This window comes from Danio rerio, chromosome 24 (genome assembly GCF_052040795.2).
Source record: "Danio rerio strain M-AB ecotype USA chromosome 24, GRCz13ab, whole genome shotgun sequence".
Taxonomy (NCBI): Eukaryota; Metazoa; Chordata; class Actinopteri; order Cypriniformes; family Danionidae; genus Danio; species Danio rerio.
This window is the reverse complement of record NC_141044.1, coordinates 24,614,563-24,633,466: the sequence shown is the minus strand read 5'-3', so window position 1 is coordinate 24,633,466 and position 18,904 is coordinate 24,614,563. Positions and strand designations below refer to the sequence as shown.

The following is an 18,904-nucleotide window of genomic DNA, read 5'->3' as shown; positions in this document are numbered from 1 at the left end:
GAATCGATGATAATAGGAACACAGCCCAAGAAAAGCCCTGACCTGTGTGACTGATATTGGAATTGGCCATGTCCTCACTTCATCTATGTTTGATGGGTCTGGCTCAATCTCGGCACTGGAAACACGGTGGCCCAGAAAAGTAACAGAGGAGCGTGCTAACTGGCACTTGGATGACTTAAGTTTTAGACCAGCTGTACAAAGTCTCTGGAAAACTTCATGCAAGTGCTGTAGGTGTTGTGAAAAATCGGCACTGTAGATAATAATATCATCTAAGTAGATCAAACAAATGCTTCAGTGCAGACCTCGAAGCACAAGTTCCATTAACTGTTACAAACTGGGTGGTGCATTGGAGATGCCCATCGGCCTCTTGCAAAATTAATGTAACCCAGCACCAGTGGAAAAGGCTGTTTTTTCTTTATTGCTAGGGTTAAGTGGAATTTGCCAGTAGCCGGCAGTCAAGTCAATTGTGCTAAACACTCTGGCTCCAAAAAGCCTGTCAAAGATATCATCCACCCGAGGAAAAGGGTGCAAGTCTTTAATGGTAACATTATTAAGGTGTCTATAATCAACACAGAACCGGTGTACGCCATCTTTTTATCGAACAAGAACAACCGGGGTTGACCATGGACTTTGAGACTCCTCAATGATGTTGTGGTCTAATAGCTTTGACACCTCTTGTTGCAGTACAGCCTGAGTAGCTGGTGATGTTCTATATAGGCAAAGTTTTATTGTAGCTGTGTTACCCGTATAAATACTATGTGTGATCAAGTTTGTCTTGCCATAGTCATGAGAATGAACACTAAAAATGTCAGAAAATTCTGTCAGTAGGCGCTTAAGCTCTACTTGCTCATAAGCATCTAGTTGACAATCCTCCAAATGCACATCTGACATTGGGTGGCCATGGAAAGCTACACTAGAAGTCACAGCTGAAACTAATGCATACTCATCATGTGCATTGCCAGTGACAGAGAAAATCTGACCTAATGGACATCCAGCATCAAGCGAGACATGTTCATTAGTTGGGATCACAACTCGAACTATGCCCCTCCCTTGAACAGTGGTCAACGTTCGAGTTACACCTTAAGTCTTAAGTGGAGGAGGGTGTGGTTCCAATAAACCCACATATGTGTCAATGAAACACGAACACGAACGACCTGCTGATCAACTGAGTAGATAAAGCTGGAATGGATCTACGGCAGTCATCAGTAATGAGTGAGAGACCCGAGCCCGTATCTAATAATGCATGAAGTTCAGTGCCAGCCAATGCAATTTGAATAAAAGGTGTGGATGGAGTGTTATGAACAACCAAAGTGTTTATAGTGGACCACTTTTGGGGAGGAACCTGGCATTTGGTCTCCAATGACAGCTTCTACTCGTTTCCCCGGTGTTGCGAGAAAGGGGCTTTCTCTCTGTGAGACTCAGTGAAGTGTACGTGTCGTGTGGGGGAAAAAGAATATCTTGATGACTTATGAGACTGGGGGGGGTGGTGACAGAGAGCTATGTCTGCGATAACTTGAATGTCTGTACTGTGGACCGTGTGAAGTTGGACGTTTGTTGTGGGTAACATACTCAGGGTTGTAATCCTTGAAGGCGAGCGACCTGACCTAGCGTTAACATAAGGCCTGTGGGGTGTGTGTGCGTCAAAGTGTGTGGTGTAAGGAGGGTGTGACTCACAACTATGGGAATAGCTATAACGTTTTTGGCAGGAGAAGCTGTCAGTTTGGGGTGCTTGATCATGTTCGAAGTAGTCACGGCGGCGTCGTGTAGAAAAGCAGTCATCTCGATGGTGCTGTCGACCTCCGTGCGCATGTTGTACAGTACAGCAGCAGTCTCTGGCGATAATGATCATCCAAGTCAGGCTGGCGATGTTGTGTTGAGATGTCATAGTCCACAGCAGCACAAGACTGATGTGGAGAATGTGTGGAAGACATCACCTTGTCCTGGAAACTGGAAATATGATGTGAAAGTTGGTCCACACGTTATGTGACATATGACATCCATATGTCGTTGATGAGACTGACGTAAGGCATGCAAATCAGTTCGGACTTCAGCTATGGCTGATGCTAGTTCAGTGATATGGTTTGCGGTCACTGTGTTAGTTGTTGGTTGCTGGTTCAACATCACGTGCACAACAGCTGAAGGGTTAGCAACACTGATGTCCAGCTGAGCACGTTCCCACTGAGTGGCAATTTTTAAAACATTGTCTAAAGTCACAGCGCCATGCTCATGGATTTTAAGTTGAAGCAATGGTGCTAAGCCAGTCACAAAACGCAGAAAAATCTCACAATTCCATGCTGCTGCATCATATTGTGGAAATGCTTCAGACACTAAATTTGTGAGCTCAGCAGCATAGACTTCAAGAGGTTCTTGTAGTTTACGTGGACGTGCATTTAAAAATGTCTGAAAAGTAGCCGAAAATGTTGTACAGCCAAAAACAGTGGACAAACTGGCTTAAGCCAAAGCATAATCAGCTTTCACATCAGATGAGAGAGACTTCCAATAAGCAAAAGCAGGACTAATAAGCTGAACAGGAAGAAGTATGGCCTTATCCAGTGGTACAGCTAAAACATTAAGAGCTACCTTAAATCTCTGTATCCATGCGCTAAATGGCTCAATACCATAATCGGAAAAAGAATGTGGAAAATCAATTTTAAATGGCAGGTGCATGTTTGCTGCATCCGCCAGATGCCTGTCTCCTCGTGCAGCAGCTGCGTCAAGCTCTTCGTCCGCCATTGTTGTTGAAAAAGAAAATAATAACGCACATAATCCAAACTCGCAAACAAAAAGAGCACATAAAAAATACACTGAAAATGTATCAACGTCTCTGGAGGTCAAAATGGGGATGCTCCCCTCGTTTAATATGAGAAAACTAGTGTCCCAGCAAAAGAAGCCAACTACAGCTGCCACCTGTGTAACGCGTGTTAGTCTTTAGATGTAAACTTTCCAGTTCTCACCACACGCAGTGGGTTCTTTGGCTTAGTTGCAAGGAGGACACAAGGAGCTCAATTTGCAGGTATAGAGTGAAGGAACTATGACGTCAATTTGTATGCAATAACCCGGAAGCGAGCTAGCATTTTAACACTTCCGGTTCCCAGTGCAGCCTGTCTTCTGCTCTCTGTAATGCAAACAATAGACTGTTGCATCACTCACCAATGCAATGTCAGACACAAAGGCACTCAAATGGAGCTAGTGACGTCACTGTGACGGGTAGGGTTAGGGGTGGGGTTAGGTGAGCCCATTAAAAAGCATTGGATGCAGCCCAGATTACGCTGCACCGAGTCTGCAGCCAGACCCCTCTCCCCTCGCGGGCCTCTGATACTATTCCCGAACTTATTCAACGAAACACATAACATTAGTTTCATTTTAAAATTCACTCCCAACATAAAGTTTACATTAAAACAAAAAAGAACATACACGTATAATAAAAAAAAAAAACACAGTAAACACAATAAATAGTTGGGGAAAAAAAAAAAAATATATATATATATATATATATATATATATATATAATTTTTTTTTTATTAATTGTTTATCATATTATTAATAGAAAATAGATAATGTTTATAATATATCAGAGTACACTGTTCATTGAACAATCAACATTTAAGGAGTTCTCTTTTACCAAAATGAAATAAAATAACGCTATGACCATTTGTTTACGTGTTGACGAATGAACCCATTAAACCCCCAGTCGCATCCTTTATTTTGTGCGCAGCAGATAAAATAGGTGGCAGGACCTTCTGGTGCGCGGAGGAAGGCTCACCCCTCCCAGCGCCTCTCGCACAGCCGCAGTTGGTGCTCGTGCAGACGGCGAAGAGCCGCTAGAGGAGCCGCTGCTGCTGCTGCTGTGAAGATCCTCCGGTCCGGCTTCATCTTCATCATCATCATCACAGCCTCCATCCGCCCGCGCCGCGCTGCACCTGCCGACAGCGCTGCCATTAAATACAATGGAAAGATCAGAGAGACACGGAAACATCTAAAACAGACGCATCTCCTCCAACAGACAAGGTAAGAAAGACTCCAGATGGGGAGCTACTGAAGGGGACCGGCTGTATCTGAAATCGTTATGCTCTGCATATTACTGCACATAAATCCTTTTTACACAGCAAGTGCTACAGCGTTATTGAAAAGCTGAAGGGATTCAGAGGAAGCAGTGCTTGCAGGATCTGATTGCAGTGAAGATGTGCTTTGAGGGTCCATATGTGAGATATCTGATGCAGAGGCGCCTTTATAAGCAGGAACCCGCCTTTATTTAATATCAGCACTCAACAGGGCCCTCCCTTTTTCTTCATTCTCCACCATTGTATTCAAAAGTATCTCAATAATTGCTGCTTATGTGCAGCTTTAATAACGGTGAGGTGAAATGTGTTGTAATTGATCATAATTAGATTCTTTGTTCTTTGTTAAGACAGTAACCGGGAAGTAATGTAATTTAAGTGAACAATTGCTTCTGTGAAAATTATTATCAGCTAGTTTTGTAGACATTTCAGTTACATATGGTTATACAAGCCTTGTGTTTTCCAGGATGCGTATTAGTGTGAATGCATTGTGTTAATGTTATTTTGGCAATAATTTTTAATGTGGAAAAAATATTGAAATCATGTGGTTAACCTATCTAGGGTAAATATGTATAAAAAATATACAAAACATTGCATTTGAATGGAATTGGCAGTAATATTTATTTTATAATTATATATAAAGCAACATATTTCTATTTTAAATTACATTTTTCAGATTTTTCCAGCACTAAATTCTCTTGAAAAATTAAGAAAAATATTTCATAGTAATTAATTTGTAATATTTGAGAAATAAATGCATAAAAAATCCATTAAATAATTGGAACTAATAATAATCATTATAACAATAATAAATAATAATCATTTTATTACGTATTTTAAGTCTAAGTTTAATTATTGTTAGGTTGTTAGGATTTATACATCCATACAATTAAGCTTTGGCCACCACAACCCCAAGCTGTGGTGCAAAATAATCCTTAATATTCAAAAGTAATATCTCAAAATAAAAAATATTGTCATTATTTACTTACCATAACATTTCATTCTAAACCTTGTGGCCTTTTTTTCTTTGCAACACAAAACAAGATAATTTGAAGAATTTTGGTGTCAAAGCATGCCTCAGTGACATCCATTAAATCATCAGAAACTACAACAGAAGTCAACATGACTGTAAAATGTCTTCTCTTGTGCTCTAATAGGAAAACGTCATAGGAATTGTCATGTTTGTAGACTATACTTGTGTTGTGTTATGTTGATTTATCCCCTTCTTTAGACTAGTGCTCATTATGTTTGTCTGTGTGTGTTATTTCAAACAGGAGGCAGAATGAGTGAAGAGGTGTCAGTTTCTCCCAGCTGGCTGGCTCAAGAACCCACCTGGGGCAGCAGCGGCGCGGGGAGCATAGAGAACATCACTGTGGGAACATACTCACCGGCGGTCATCCTGCCAGCGAGACCACCTACGGAGCTGCTGGTGAACCCGTGGGACATCGTACTCTGTTCATCTGGCACCCTCATCGCCTGTGAAAACGCCCTGGTGGTTTTGGTCATCTGGCAGAACCCGGCTTTACGCGCTCCGATGTTTCTACTGATCGGCAGTCTAGCTCTAGCTGACCTATTGGCTGGTTTGGGATTAGTCCTGCACTTTACTTTCGCATACCTACTGCGCTCTGATTCAGCCCAGCTGTTGACTGTAGGTCTGGTGGTGGCGTCCTTCTCCGCATCAGTTTTCAGCCTGCTGGCCATCACCATTGACCGCTACCTGTCGCTGTACTACGCCCTCACCTACAACTCCGAACGAACTGCCGCCTTCACATACACCATGCTGGTGCTTCTATGGGGCGTTTCCTTGTGTTTGGGTTTGCTCCCAGTCACCGGTGTTAACTGCTTAGGGCAGGAGGTAAACTGCAGCGTGGTGTGGCCCCTAACGAAAAACAACGTGGCCGTTTTATCCGTGTCCTTCCTTCTACTCTTCGGCCTCATGCTACAACTCTATGTGCAGATCTGCAAAATCGTCATGCGGCATGCGCACCAAATTGCCCTCCAGCACCACTTTTTAGCAGCAAGCCCTCATTACGTCACGACGCGTAAAGGCGTATCCACGCTGGCGATAATTCTGGGCACATTCGCTGCCTGCTGGATGCCGTTTACTGTATACTCGCTCATAGCCGATTATACATACCCACCGCTCTACACGTACGCCACCCTGGTGCCCGCCACCTACAACTCAGTCATCAACCCAGTCATTTACGCATTCCGCAATCAAGAGATCCAGAAAGCGTTGTGGCTGGTGTGCTGTGGATGTATCCCTGCCAGCGTGGCCCATCGGGCACGGACCCCCAGCGACGTCTGATGTAATGTGCCTAGGGAATTGCACAGGTCATGGGACAAGAAAGGGCATGTGCGTCACCCGTTTATGTCTTCCCCTAAAGCTCAAAGTATACTTTGGTTTTTACGCATATGCGAGAGTCTTTGTACACCTGAATCGTACGTTCGGATATCTGCTTTGAATTGTTTTTGCGCCGCTACACTTTGGCCACAAGGTGTCAACAGTAAACATATCGGGAAAAAGTGGGATAACAAAAACACAACTTTATGAGGGGATTACAAGGCATCCAAAGATGTATTTTAAAGACTTTTTGAAGGAAAGATGAGCAGAAATTGGACAAGATTGAATCTTTCTTATCTGTGTAAACTTCGAAAGGTTGTATGTGCGTCTTGTGTGCGTAAAAATCAAACAAAGAAGTAAACTTTGGGCTTAATTGTTATGTGACAACCACTGCCACACAATCTTTTGCCTGATCCTGTTCCAACCAGCTGCCACACCCTGTCCAGGATTTGAAAAAGGGCCGGGAATTGATGCAGTGTGGCAGGCAGCTGTAAATATCCTGTACATAAATATGCCTTTGCATTTTTTTGTGCTTGTTTTGGCTTGGCCACAGCGGCAGCCCCCTGTTGCATGGGCTGTGAGGGAGGAGGAGGAAGATGTGGGGCAGCACGAGGCGGTCCGCTTGACTGGATCCCGAAGCTCATTCATCTCTTCCTGCTGTTGCTGCATTCAGGAACGTGCGCTGAACGTTAAGTAACCGCGGTGTGCTAAAAATAGACACGAGGCGCTCGGTGATCCGCGCCTTGCGTCCTCCATAGAAACACAGAGAGGCGCGCTTTTCTCGTCTCTTTGATTTAAATCTCAACCCGAGCGTGGCCGAATGTAAAATGTCCTCCAAAGCAGAAAAACCATGAAGAGCTAATTACAATCTCAGATCGAGAACCACTCTATAAATAACCCAACCCACGGATGCCTTTATTTTGGTTTGGATCGGAAGTGGAACTGTCACCCGTCCCGCATTCCTCTTCCATAAATGCGGGATGAAAGTGAACGGGAGCGTGGAGAAAGTGTATGTGTGGTCATTTTAAACAGTCCCCTGTGAATAGAGGCTCACTTCAAACAACTGTCGAGTACAAAACGTGCATTAAGTGTTTGAGAATAAGAGGTTTGTTTATATGCAGCAACGTTGCTGAGAACAGAACCGAATGTATTTTCTTTTGATTTGCTCTTAATTTGCATTGTGCTCCCAAAGCTCTGAATAGATCACTGCTCCTTTTATTAAGTTCAACTTTTAATTAATACTGGGTACAGGATGGCTGTCAAACAATGGTCATTCATAGAATTTTGCTTAAAATTTACATGTAATGCATTTGCGTAGAAGCATCAATATAAGTCAGTTAGAGGGGGTAATCTCTAATGTTAATTACAAATTTCATCCCAAAATCAAATGATTCTTTTTCAGAATTAAGCTACATATTCTATTATATAATATAATTTTACACTGTAAAACATACAATCTGGTTAGCTCCATCGCCGGTTCGAGCCCTGACTGGGTCAGTTGGCATTTCTGTGAGGAGTTTGCATGTTCTTCCTGTGTTCCTCCGGGTGCTCCGGTTTCCCCCACTGTCCAAATACTTGCGCTATAGGTGAATTAGGTAAGATAAACCATCCGTAGTGTATGTCCTGTTTCTCCAGATTAGGTGTTGAGTGTTTGTCTAAAGACCCACCTCATAAAAACTAGAGGTTACGAAACACCAACATGGTGCGGCTAATATTACTTTGATAAAAACGACCCTGGGAGTAAGTAAAACATATAACCTACATTAACAGTGATTCATCTGTGAATGTTTATTAACATCTTTATACATGCTTCAAATGGTGATACCTTACTTTATACTTTAAAAGACACCTGGCAATCTTGACATATGGTGATCTGTTAATTAATAGTTTTTTTTACAGTGTAATAGCATATCTCATTGAAATCTAGTAAGATCTATTGGGATAATGAGATGTAAAATTGGACTTGTTTAAAAAAAACTAAATGTTCTCCTTTTGATTTTGGGGTGAAATGTAACCTAGACACATTTTCATGAGATTTATCATTAATATTCTCATTTGGTGATATGCCAGCCAAATTACAGTTCCACTCCCAAATGAGCTTCCCATAGATTTACTGTCAATATGATATACTGTCAGTAAACTGTTTAATCCAACCCTGGCTTATTCTGATTACGTACCCCATATACATTTCTGGAGAGCGGCAAATGCATACCAGGAGCTACGTTTTTTGCAGTTTTTGTATTCGACTACCAGAGTTTTGTATTCCAAAAGAGGTCACTGCGTTGGCTTATTTGAGATCTCAAATTTCTCTTGCGAGGCCATTCGTACCTGTTGTACTCACGTAAATCCATCAGAGGCCGCTGTCAACTGACTGATCAACCAACCAATACCCTCAACCTTCCCTAAACCCAACCAACAGTGTTTTGAAAAGCAATCCAAAAGAAGATAAGCCCTTGCCTGATTTTACCACGTTTTCAGATTATACTTCATTCTCACCCTGTTATTAACTTGTTTGTTTCATTTTTTGGCTTCTGTTTTTTGTCTTACCCACTTTCTGGAACCGTTCTTTGCCGTACTCGAACCCGGTCAACTGTGTTTTGGTTCTCAAGGCAACATACATGTCGACATGTATGTTGCTACTGGACAAACTGGTAACAGCGGAAAAGCGACATGAGGAATGGTGCGGCCCCGTAGCGTTCGTTTTAAAGATGAAATGCAGCCATACGTAGCTCTGGCTACATAATTTGCGATCTCCAGAAATGTATATAGGGCTACATTTTCAGAATGAGCCTGTGTTGGTTGAATCTTGTCAAACAAGCTCACGAGACAAAGATTACAGTGAGGAGATCAGCTGGTAAATGTCAACTGAGGGAGAATGGTATTATAATTCTCTCCTGACCCTGTTCTCCTCCTCTTTGTGGAGTCATGCTACTATTACGAGCTGAAGTTCACCCCATGCTTTTTACCTTTCGCCCTCCAAATGCCAACCAGCCACTATCCATTTCAGTGGCAGAATCCATCAGCGAGCAATAATTACAGACCAAGTGTTTCATCAAATTATAGCAATACTCTGGCAGCAATAAAAGCCGTGCCCAAGCAAAACCAACACCTCAGCTAGTCTGAAAAAAAAAAAAAAACATCCATGAAAAAACCACCCGGATTCCTAGAACATCTGACAACTGTGCTTATATCAGCATCGCCCGAATGATATTAGTGAATTTGGGATTAAAAAATAAACAAACTGAACAGATGTCCCAATCCCTATAAACATGTCCATAATCCCACTGCCTCGTGTCCTGTCGTCCAGAAAGGGACTGTGCCCTGTGGTCATATACAATATCTAACTATGAATGAAATCTCTCTGTACACTCAATGTGACCTATTCTACAGTATGCATTTGCTTTTGCGAACCTTAGAGATGTTTATAATGTGTGAGGAACGTGTTGTGTAAGGTGTGACTGTCGGTGCATGTGTGTGTGTGTGTGTGTGTGTGTGTGCGAAAGCATGCATAAATGTTCATCTCTCTAGGGACAATGTTGTAGTCGGGGGTTATAATGTATATTCCCCATAGACCTGCATGGGCTAGAGTGGCTACCAGTCTTCCCATCGCACCCTCTTTACATCGTGCCTGCGGGTCGGACACAGCCTCGTTACCTTTGTTTTTTTTCCTTTTTGCCTGAGTGACCTCTATATAATTCCACTGAAACAGCACATGGGTGGTAGCAAAGCAGGTATGCGAGTTTTAATAGGGCTTAGCATGGAGATGATGACCGATGTGTTGTGAGCTACGTTTGACCTTTGAGTAGGAATTATTTATTTTGCTATTTCCACTGAAAAAGTCTATTTTTCCCCCTCAGTCTGGATTCTTTGGGAATTCCTGAGATTTTGTTTTGTATTCTTGAAGCGCTGTACGGCCTCTTCTGAATGTATCGACAAAGACATTCTTAGGGCATCCTATCGATCGTCTTGATCCTGTAAATAAGGCATGCGACTTTAAGGAGGCATGATGGCATTTCTCATCTGGTGTCATAGAGGAATGTAATGATGATGTGTTTTGGGCCTGGAAGTTGGCACGACCCTGGATTCTGTCAAAAATACATAAGATCTTTCCATTGGACTTTTAGATTATTGCAGAAAGTAAGCTCTGTGACTAACAAAAGTTCTTACAGATTTTGCTTATTATGATTGTCTTCAATTTGCCAGGAGTATTTTAGAAAAAATAATGAAAACTGTAATGTTAACTATATTAGCATCTGTATCATAGCATCCATACTATACACTACCTGACAAAAATCTTGTCGACAATGCCAGTTGTAAGAACAACAAATAATAACTTGACTTCTAGTGGATCATTTGGAAAAGTGGCAGACGATAAATTTTTCTGATGAATCATCTGTTGAACTGCATCCCAATATTCACAAATACTGCAGAAGACCTATTAGAATCCACATGGACTCAAGATTCTCACAGAAATCTGTCAAGTTTGGGGAAGGAAAAATCATGGTTTGGGGTTGAATTCAGCATGGGGGCATGTGAGAGATCTGCAGAGTGGATGGCAACATCTGAGAGATCTGCAGAGTGGATGGCAACATCAACAGCCGAGGTATCAAGACATTTGTGCTGCCAGTTACATTACAAACCACAGGAGAGGGCAAATTATTCAGCAGGATAGCGCTCCTTCTCATACCTCAGCCTCTACATTAAAGTTCCTGAAAGCAAAGAAGGTCAAGGTGCTCCAGCATTAGCCAGCCCAGTCTCCAGACACGAATATTATTAAGCATGTCTTGGGTAGGATGAAGGAGGAGGCCATAAAGATGAATCCAAAGAATCTCGATGAACTCTGGGAGTCCTGCAAGAACTCTTTCTTTGCCATTCCAATGACTTTATGATTAAGTTATTTGAGTCATTGCAGAGAGACCTCATTAAATAATTCAAAATCAAGGCATGATCTTTGCCATTCAAATAAGCCAGTTCTGATACCAAATGATCAACTAGAAGTCAAGTTATTATTTGTTGTTCCTAAAACTTGGATAGGCAACAAGACTTTTGTCAGGTAGTGTATAAAGCAGGGATGTCCAAACTTGGTCCTAGAGGGCCGTTGTCCTGCAAAGTACAGTCCCAATCCTAAACAGACACACCTGGGCTAGCTAATAAAGCAATTACTAAGCCTTCTAGAAACATCCTTGCAGGTGTGTTAAGGCAAGTTGGAGCTAAAATCTACAGGACACCGGCCCCCCAGGATCAAGTTTAGACACCACTGGCATAAAACTTTTCCATTGCATGGTAGGGTGCAGTTTGGTTCAATACAGCTCATTTTTGAGGACATTTCCACTGCGTTTGGTACCTAGTACTTTCCAAGATTCCAAGCAAAGCGTACCATTTCCAAAACATGATGTCTGTAGAAGAAGTCCAGATGTTTTTCATGTTGGTAGCTAAGAAGCAGAACCTGTGATGGGATGACCCAAAATGAAAAAGATTTTCAGGAAGTTGCAGCTGTAGAGGCTGTGATGATTCCACCCACTTTGAGTGTACTAAACTGCAGTAGAAATGCACAACGAGCAGAGCAAAATCAGACCAAAGCATGCCAAGTTGAACATTACCATACCGCAGAGTGGAAAAGCGGCTTATGCTAGCAGCCACTGCAGTTTTGTGTTGTGCTGCCTACTGCTTTAAATGCCTGGACTCTTTAAGGAGGGATGGATTCTAATAGGCTGGCCATGTTTGATTTGTTCACCAATTGGAAAAAAAGGTCTGATGTTGTTGTTCCTTTATTCTTTTACACATACTGGTGATCTTTAAAATTTAAATCAGTTCTTTAAACTAAATTGCTATAATAACCATCTTCTAACTGTTTCCAAGAATGCAACTAATAACAAATTGAGGCCCCAAACAAACTCTCTAGTCCCATTTAGCTACTTGTTAGAAACCACCTTTTACTCAAGATAAAAAAAAAAAAAAAAAAAAAAATCGCAAGGGTATTACTGGTGTATTTTATTTCATAGTATAACATGTGAATACATCTTGACCTTGTGTTAATCACAGACCATATTTCCGACATTTAACCTAAATCTCACAGACTTCAGGACAATGGAATTGCAAACTTGTTTCAGGCTTACAGCAACACATCATCCCTGCATCAATCTATTTCTCAGCAGTTAACCTTGGGCCACATTCCCGTGTCTCCAGTTGCCTGGGCATGCTTGTCTACAGCAGATTGAGAGGGTTAAAGCTTGATCCACAGCCGTTTGGTCAGAAATGACCAGGAGATTATTGCGGTGGCTTTTGGGGGGTTAGTCCTTCCACCTAAAGCATCAGATCTCCATCTTTTTGGAAAAGAGCTTTGTAAAATGATGTTATCATGCTTTGTGCCTGGTGTGTGATGGATTTTTCACATGTGGATGGACGTTTGCCAACTGAATCTTTGATTTAAATAGACTTGAATTTGATTGGGCTCTGTAATCCATTGTAAGAGCTTGAAAATGTCAACCTGAAGGGTGACAAGGGCTTGGATGGGAGTTTTTCTTATTATTTTTTTATTTTAAAAGCATAGATATTGAAATGATGTGGTTTATAAGTGTAACTGGGGCCAGAAAGTAAGAGCTAGCTAGGTAAACCTCACTCTTCCTGGAGTTGTGTGCATAAACCTCACTACTCTTGCTTTACGGATGCACTAGTGAACATCGGTTTAATGGAGGCCAGCTAGTAAGAGCTTTGCAGGTAAACTTCACTACACCCGCGTGAAGAGTCACGCATTAGTGATTACTACTAGAGGCTACAGTTTTTTTGCATCCTTCTTAATGTTTCCTCATCCTATGCCAGAATTGCAAGTTAAGTTCTGCTGAGATGATTAAAATCATATCGGTTGAACTGGTGCCGTGACCCGGAAGGGATCTGGGTGAGTAAACCTCACCACTCTTATGTCAAGAGTCTCATTAGAGATTAATGCTAAACACTGCAGTCTTCAGTATTTGTGTTGAAAACAATGGCAAGTAGAACTCACTACTCATCCTTAAAGAGTCATACTAGTGACCAAAGCTGGAGGCTGCAATCTTTAGTGTCCCTTTATTGTTAGTATACCACTAATGGAGTGATGCAAGTAGACCTGGAGGGGTTATAATATTGCCGTGACCCGGATGAAAGTAAGATTTAGGGGGTAAGTGTAACAGTGGCCAAATAGTATGATTTGGGTGAGTAAACCTCACCCCTCTTATGTCAAGGGTCCCATTAGTGGCTAAATCTAGACACTGCAGCTTTCAGTTGTTGAACTCTAAACTCAATCCCAAAACGCATCTATCAAGAGTCATACTAGTGACCAATGCTAGAGGCTGCAGTCTTTAGTTTCCCTTTAAAAACACAGGCCTGAATCCTGCTTGGAGTGATGCAAGTAGACTTGGGGGTGTTCATCATTGACGCGGCCCAGATGGGTGTGAGATTTTGGGGGGTGATGTAGCAGAGACTTGGAGGGGTTATATTGGTGCCATGACCCGGAAGGGAGTGAGATTAGGCAGTAAGTGTAACAGAGGCCAAATAGTATGATTTGGGTGACTAAACCTCACAACTCTTATGTCAAGAGTCCCATTAGTAACTAATTCTAGACACTGCAGTTTTCAGTGTCTGAAAAACATTGGCAAGTAAAACTCACCACTAATCCTTCAGGAGTCATACTATTGACCAACGCTGGATGATGCAGTCTTTAGTGTCCCTTTAGTGTTAGTATGCCTCCAGATTGTGCCGTTACCTAGATGGGAGTGAGGTTTTGGGGGATGTATCAGAGGCATGCTGAATTGAAGGGTTTATATTGGTGCCGTGACCCGGATGGGGATTAGGTTTGGGGGTTGATTTAATGGAGACATGTAGAACGAAAGGGGTTACATAAAGAATCTTTCTACATTTACAGCAAGATTGAGCCTTGTTTTGTACTTCATTCGGTTACTAGAATCGAAATCTTGAACTATGGGTAATCGGTTTCAGCATCTTGTGTACATGTATGCGTAGTTTTAACTGTGAAATGCACTTTATTTTTTTGACAAGAAAAGGCACAACAATTTACTTATCTGCAAAACAATATTATAAGAATTATAATCAACATGCACTAATTAACATTGTAAGACATTGTGTTAACGTGTTGTATATTTTTCCAAGTTGTTGGTTGTATACTTTTATTGCTTTGTTAGTTTAATGAACTGAGAGATCTTGTTAATTTTGTATTAAAAAGAATGTGCTGTGCATTAAAAATATCCTCGCCTGGGTTTATTCACACTCGCGCATCAATTGGCCGGGTGCCTCAAATCCACTGTTGCCATGGCGATGCCAGTCTCAGCTGTACTGTTTCCATAGAGACGTGAATCTCCGAATCAAAACTGTCCTGTTTCCATGACGGAGGCACTCAGAGGCTGGAGCCGAGAGGCATTTAACAGGATTCGGCAGATTTGACTGTCAGCGCCAACCACCCCACACACGCATGACATAAACACCAGACATCACTGTGCCAGCACATTTTAGGTCGTTTAATCAAACCCCTCTGGTCAGTTCACACAAATGTAAGTACTGGCATCAATGGCTCTTAACATCAAAACTTTCATGCAGAAACTTCAACCTCAACATGCTTTTTAATCCGTTCCATTTGCTATCCGCTAAATACAATATGTCCATATTAACAAGTGTTACGTTAAAAATCTTTAGAAAAAATGGAAAAAGCATCATACGTGGGAAAAGACTGACTATTTTAGTATTCCGTAATACAGTCGGCCTATCATGCCTTTATTAAAATGCATACAGTACAAAATGATGGTGTGTATGGGAAATGCAATCTTAACGTTGGCATGTAAGTTACTGAGTGAGTGTCTGTGAAGCATGTGGTGTATTAGTATAGTGTTAGTCAGACCAGTCATTGTCCTCTAGCTCAGATTCATCCTCAGAGTCACTGTATTCCACTGCGATGCGCCGGGACAAGATAGTGGCGACATCATTGCCCACCGGCTCTCGTTTTGCCTGCTGTTCCTGTTGCTCTTGAACTTTTTTTAGCTGGATACCTGCAGCACAAACAAACAATCACCTTCAACAAATTTCAACTCTTTAAAAAGTGGCCATTGGTGAACTGGTGTGGGCAACTCAGCAAAGTTTTAAGAAGTTTAACTTCATATAAATAAGCAAAGAATTTAAGTCATTGGCGCTCGCTCACATGATCAATTTTGTAGTGGAGTGTTGACAAGAGGTTAATGTTACAGGGAGTGAATTAACTGTTTGATATGACATCTTTCTGCCCCATGAAGAGTTTAAATAAGTTTGATTCATGCACAGATTTTTAGTTTTTTGTTTTGTTTTGTAATAAGATGAATTAAGACCTGAGTGAATTCACAAAAAAGCTTATCATTTATAATAAAAATCTAAACTATTCTGTCATAGACTGATTTTAAAAGTAAAAGTGAAGCTGCGGTGGCAAAATATTCGTAAGTATTGCCTGGAGTCACATAGGAACGGCGTTCACGATGGCATCTTGTTGTGTACCTGGCTGTGTATATGATAAGTGAGGAGAAAATGACACAAATGTATGATTTCACTGCTTTCCGAGTGACACGAAGTTCCGTTCTGAATGGATAGTGAAAATAAAAAAGAATATCAGATCTCATTTTTAGCTAAATTAAGAAAAATGGCACTAGTTAGCAAATGTTTTCTTTCATAAACAGACGTTTTAGATGCCATTTATCAAACTCAAGTTAATGAACTGAGTCTTTCACTATATTAGACTCCTCACGATACTGATTTTCAGAACTGAAATTTTGAAAAATCCTACATTTCCCGCTAACATTTAAGCGCTGTTGGATGTGTTCTTAAACACCACTAATTTGCCATAGTATTCACCTGTGCTCAACAGAAATGACTGTGATTGCCCGTAAAGGTCATCAGTTATCTGCACTTCACCAATGTTTACAGAGTGCAATCACAGACAAGAGAACTGCTGATGAATCGACTGATCTTCGCAGCTTTAAAACACTCCAGTGTCCGTTTATCTGTGTTTGCACTTGATGAAGAGTGGTAAACTGATGACCTTCACAGCCAATCACAGTCATTTCTGTTAAGCACTGTTGAATACTATGGCAAATCAGCGGTGTTTAAGAACATGCTCAACCTTGCTTAAATGGATGGTTTTTAAAATTTGAGTACCGGTACAACACTATTACAGGCAACACAGAGGACTACATTGTTTTATCGCCCCCTGGGTTACATAGGCTGAAGCAGGAAAGCGTCCCCATAGTGTTGACCTGGTGCCATTAACCAGGTCTATTATTAAAGCCAATAAAGCCTATGAGGACACTTAAGCTATTACTCTTTAAGAGATTGTGATTTAGTTTAATATCTAATATGCTTTTAATTGTTTAGATGAAACTTAACTGAGTGATATTGAAGTGATGTTTACACCACATCTGAATGATGGCAACAAATGGAGGTTTGTAGTCCATGGCATGTTGCTGGAATGTTTACAGTGCTGATCTTATACCTCCGGGATTCTTCCCACCGCAACCTTGCTTTCGTTATTGTGAAATGGCGGCGGCATGAAATAAGCGTATAGTATAATATAATGAAAACATATAATAAAATAGAAAAACAAGCGCATAATTATTGTTTAGTATAAATGATAAAAAATCCAATACTTAAAGAAATACGCCATTAAACTGTATAGTATTTAGTAATGTTGTAAAGTTATATGATAATAGTAAGCAAAGAAAAATAGCAAACTAATTATTACTGTTGTTATTTTCATTGTTTTCAAAGGTAAAACTTTTATTTTAGCAGAAAACAGCAAGGAAATTTCCTTTTCGAATACTTCCCTGATATTAAAACACATTTATAAATCATTCTCATTACAAACATGGGAGGATGTTTGGCGCAAATTGGATGTAATTATAATATAATCTGATAATTAAGAGTTACCAATTTTAGAACCTGTTTTATTGAAATGTAATATAATAAATGAAAATCATGACCTAATAACGTTCTTTAATAATGATCAATAAAACTCTTAAAATGTACAGATACAACAAGATGTTTATGTTGAACAAGTGTAAAACTTTTCATAATATGATCAGTGGTCTTACCCATTCTTATAGCTGCGAGCAGGTCGCTGCGGGCATCACTTATGGGCTGGGCCTCATTAGGCACAGAGGGCCGTTTGGGAGTGATGGATTGGATGGCACTGGGTGGAGGGGGTGGGGCTACTGGTGGAGGAGGAGCAGCCATTGGTCCGGAGGTAGGTGGAATGGGTGGGGCATAGCCAGCCATTGCTCCCATTGGTCCTATATGTCCTGGAGGAGGGCCAGATCCCATGGGCGGCATAGCAAAAGGAGTCTGTGCTGATGGGATAACAGCTGGTGGTGGAGGCAGCTGACCGGAATTCATGTAATCCACACTGTCAACGCAGGAAAAGAGGGAACATTAAAAATGCTTGAATGCTTGTCACAGATGCAACCATTAGGTGGCAGCATTTGAAAGTACCTACTTGGCATTTGTTTTATAAAGCAAGGTTTTACAACCGCTAACATGAACAGACAGCTATATACAGTGCTCAGCAAAATTGAGTACACCCCATTTTGAAAATGAATATTTGCATTTATTTCTCAGTGAATATAGGCAATGAATTTTGGTGCATTTACAAAAAACAGATTCATTAAGCAGACATATTTATTACAATAATATTTTAGTCATCAAACATATTTAGAAATTGAAAGATAATACAATTAAATTCAAGTTAAATATTCCAATTAAAAATTGCAACCTACAAAATTTCAACTGCATTTTTCCATTTCCTTGTTTCTCTTGAATTTTTCTCTTTTTTAAATTTGTATTTAATATTTTTCTATAACATTTACATTTGGCTGTACTATTTTTTAGATCGTTTTTGTAAGTTATTTTGTTAGATAAGCTTCAGATATGGCTTCAGTACTGACTAATCTAATGTATATGCACAAATATAATATTGTATAACTTCCTGTTATAAATATGAATTTAAAAGAGAGATTTGTAAGGGGTGTACTTATATATGCTGAGCACTGTTTCAGCTGACGGCTATATATATATGATTGGTGCAAATACTTATTTACTTTAACTTCTAAAAAATAAATAATACAAACTACCTATAGATGTGTTAAAAATGGCAAAAACAAACTAAGAAATTGCTAGAAGTTTCACTACATTTACAGATAACTTTTCTACAGGATCATATCACAATTAATTTATTCTGATAAATACTACAATAGTTACTCATGAAATTAACACTAACACACGCATTTTAAACATTGTCCAATTTTGATAATAATTAATAATAATAATTAAAACATTTATTTGTAATAGTCAATACTCATAATAGTAAAGCATTTGTTTAATATTACAGAAACAAAAATTAAAGACAGACAGTTTATCATTTTCAGATTATCTATGCCTTTCATGTTAAATTATTAGGTCCCACTTTATATTAAGGGGGCTTAACTAATATGTACTTACACCG

At 40.4% G+C, this 18,904-nt stretch overlaps 2 protein-coding genes across 2 annotated transcripts in view; one reads left to right on the top strand and one right to left on the bottom strand.

The window, feature by feature from the left end:
* The first annotated feature begins 3,844 nt into the window (after nt 1-3,844).
* Nucleotides 3,845-10,108, top strand: gpr12 (G protein-coupled receptor 12). Its single transcript, XM_087309533.1, has 2 exons — nt 3,845-4,008; nt 5,333-10,108. Exon 2 carries the CDS (start codon nt 5,341-5,343, stop codon nt 6,364-6,366), a length of 1,026 nt encoding a protein of 341 aa, XP_087165659.1. The 5' UTR covers nt 3,845-4,008; nt 5,333-5,340; the 3' UTR covers nt 6,367-10,108.
* Nucleotides 10,109-14,397: 4,289 nt separating this feature from the next.
* wasf3b (WASP family member 3b) overlaps nt 14,398-18,904 on the bottom strand; it is a 38,352-nt gene continuing 33,845 nt past the window's right edge. The window contains exons 8-9 of the mRNA NM_001080590.1: nt 17,499-17,809; nt 14,398-15,434 (exon numbers count right to left, since the gene is read on the bottom strand). Of these exons, the coding sequence (NP_001074059.1) occupies nt 15,277-15,434; nt 17,499-17,809 (469 nt within the window). The 3' untranslated portion in view covers nt 14,398-15,276. The remainder of the gene's footprint in view (nt 15,435-17,498; nt 17,810-18,904) is intronic.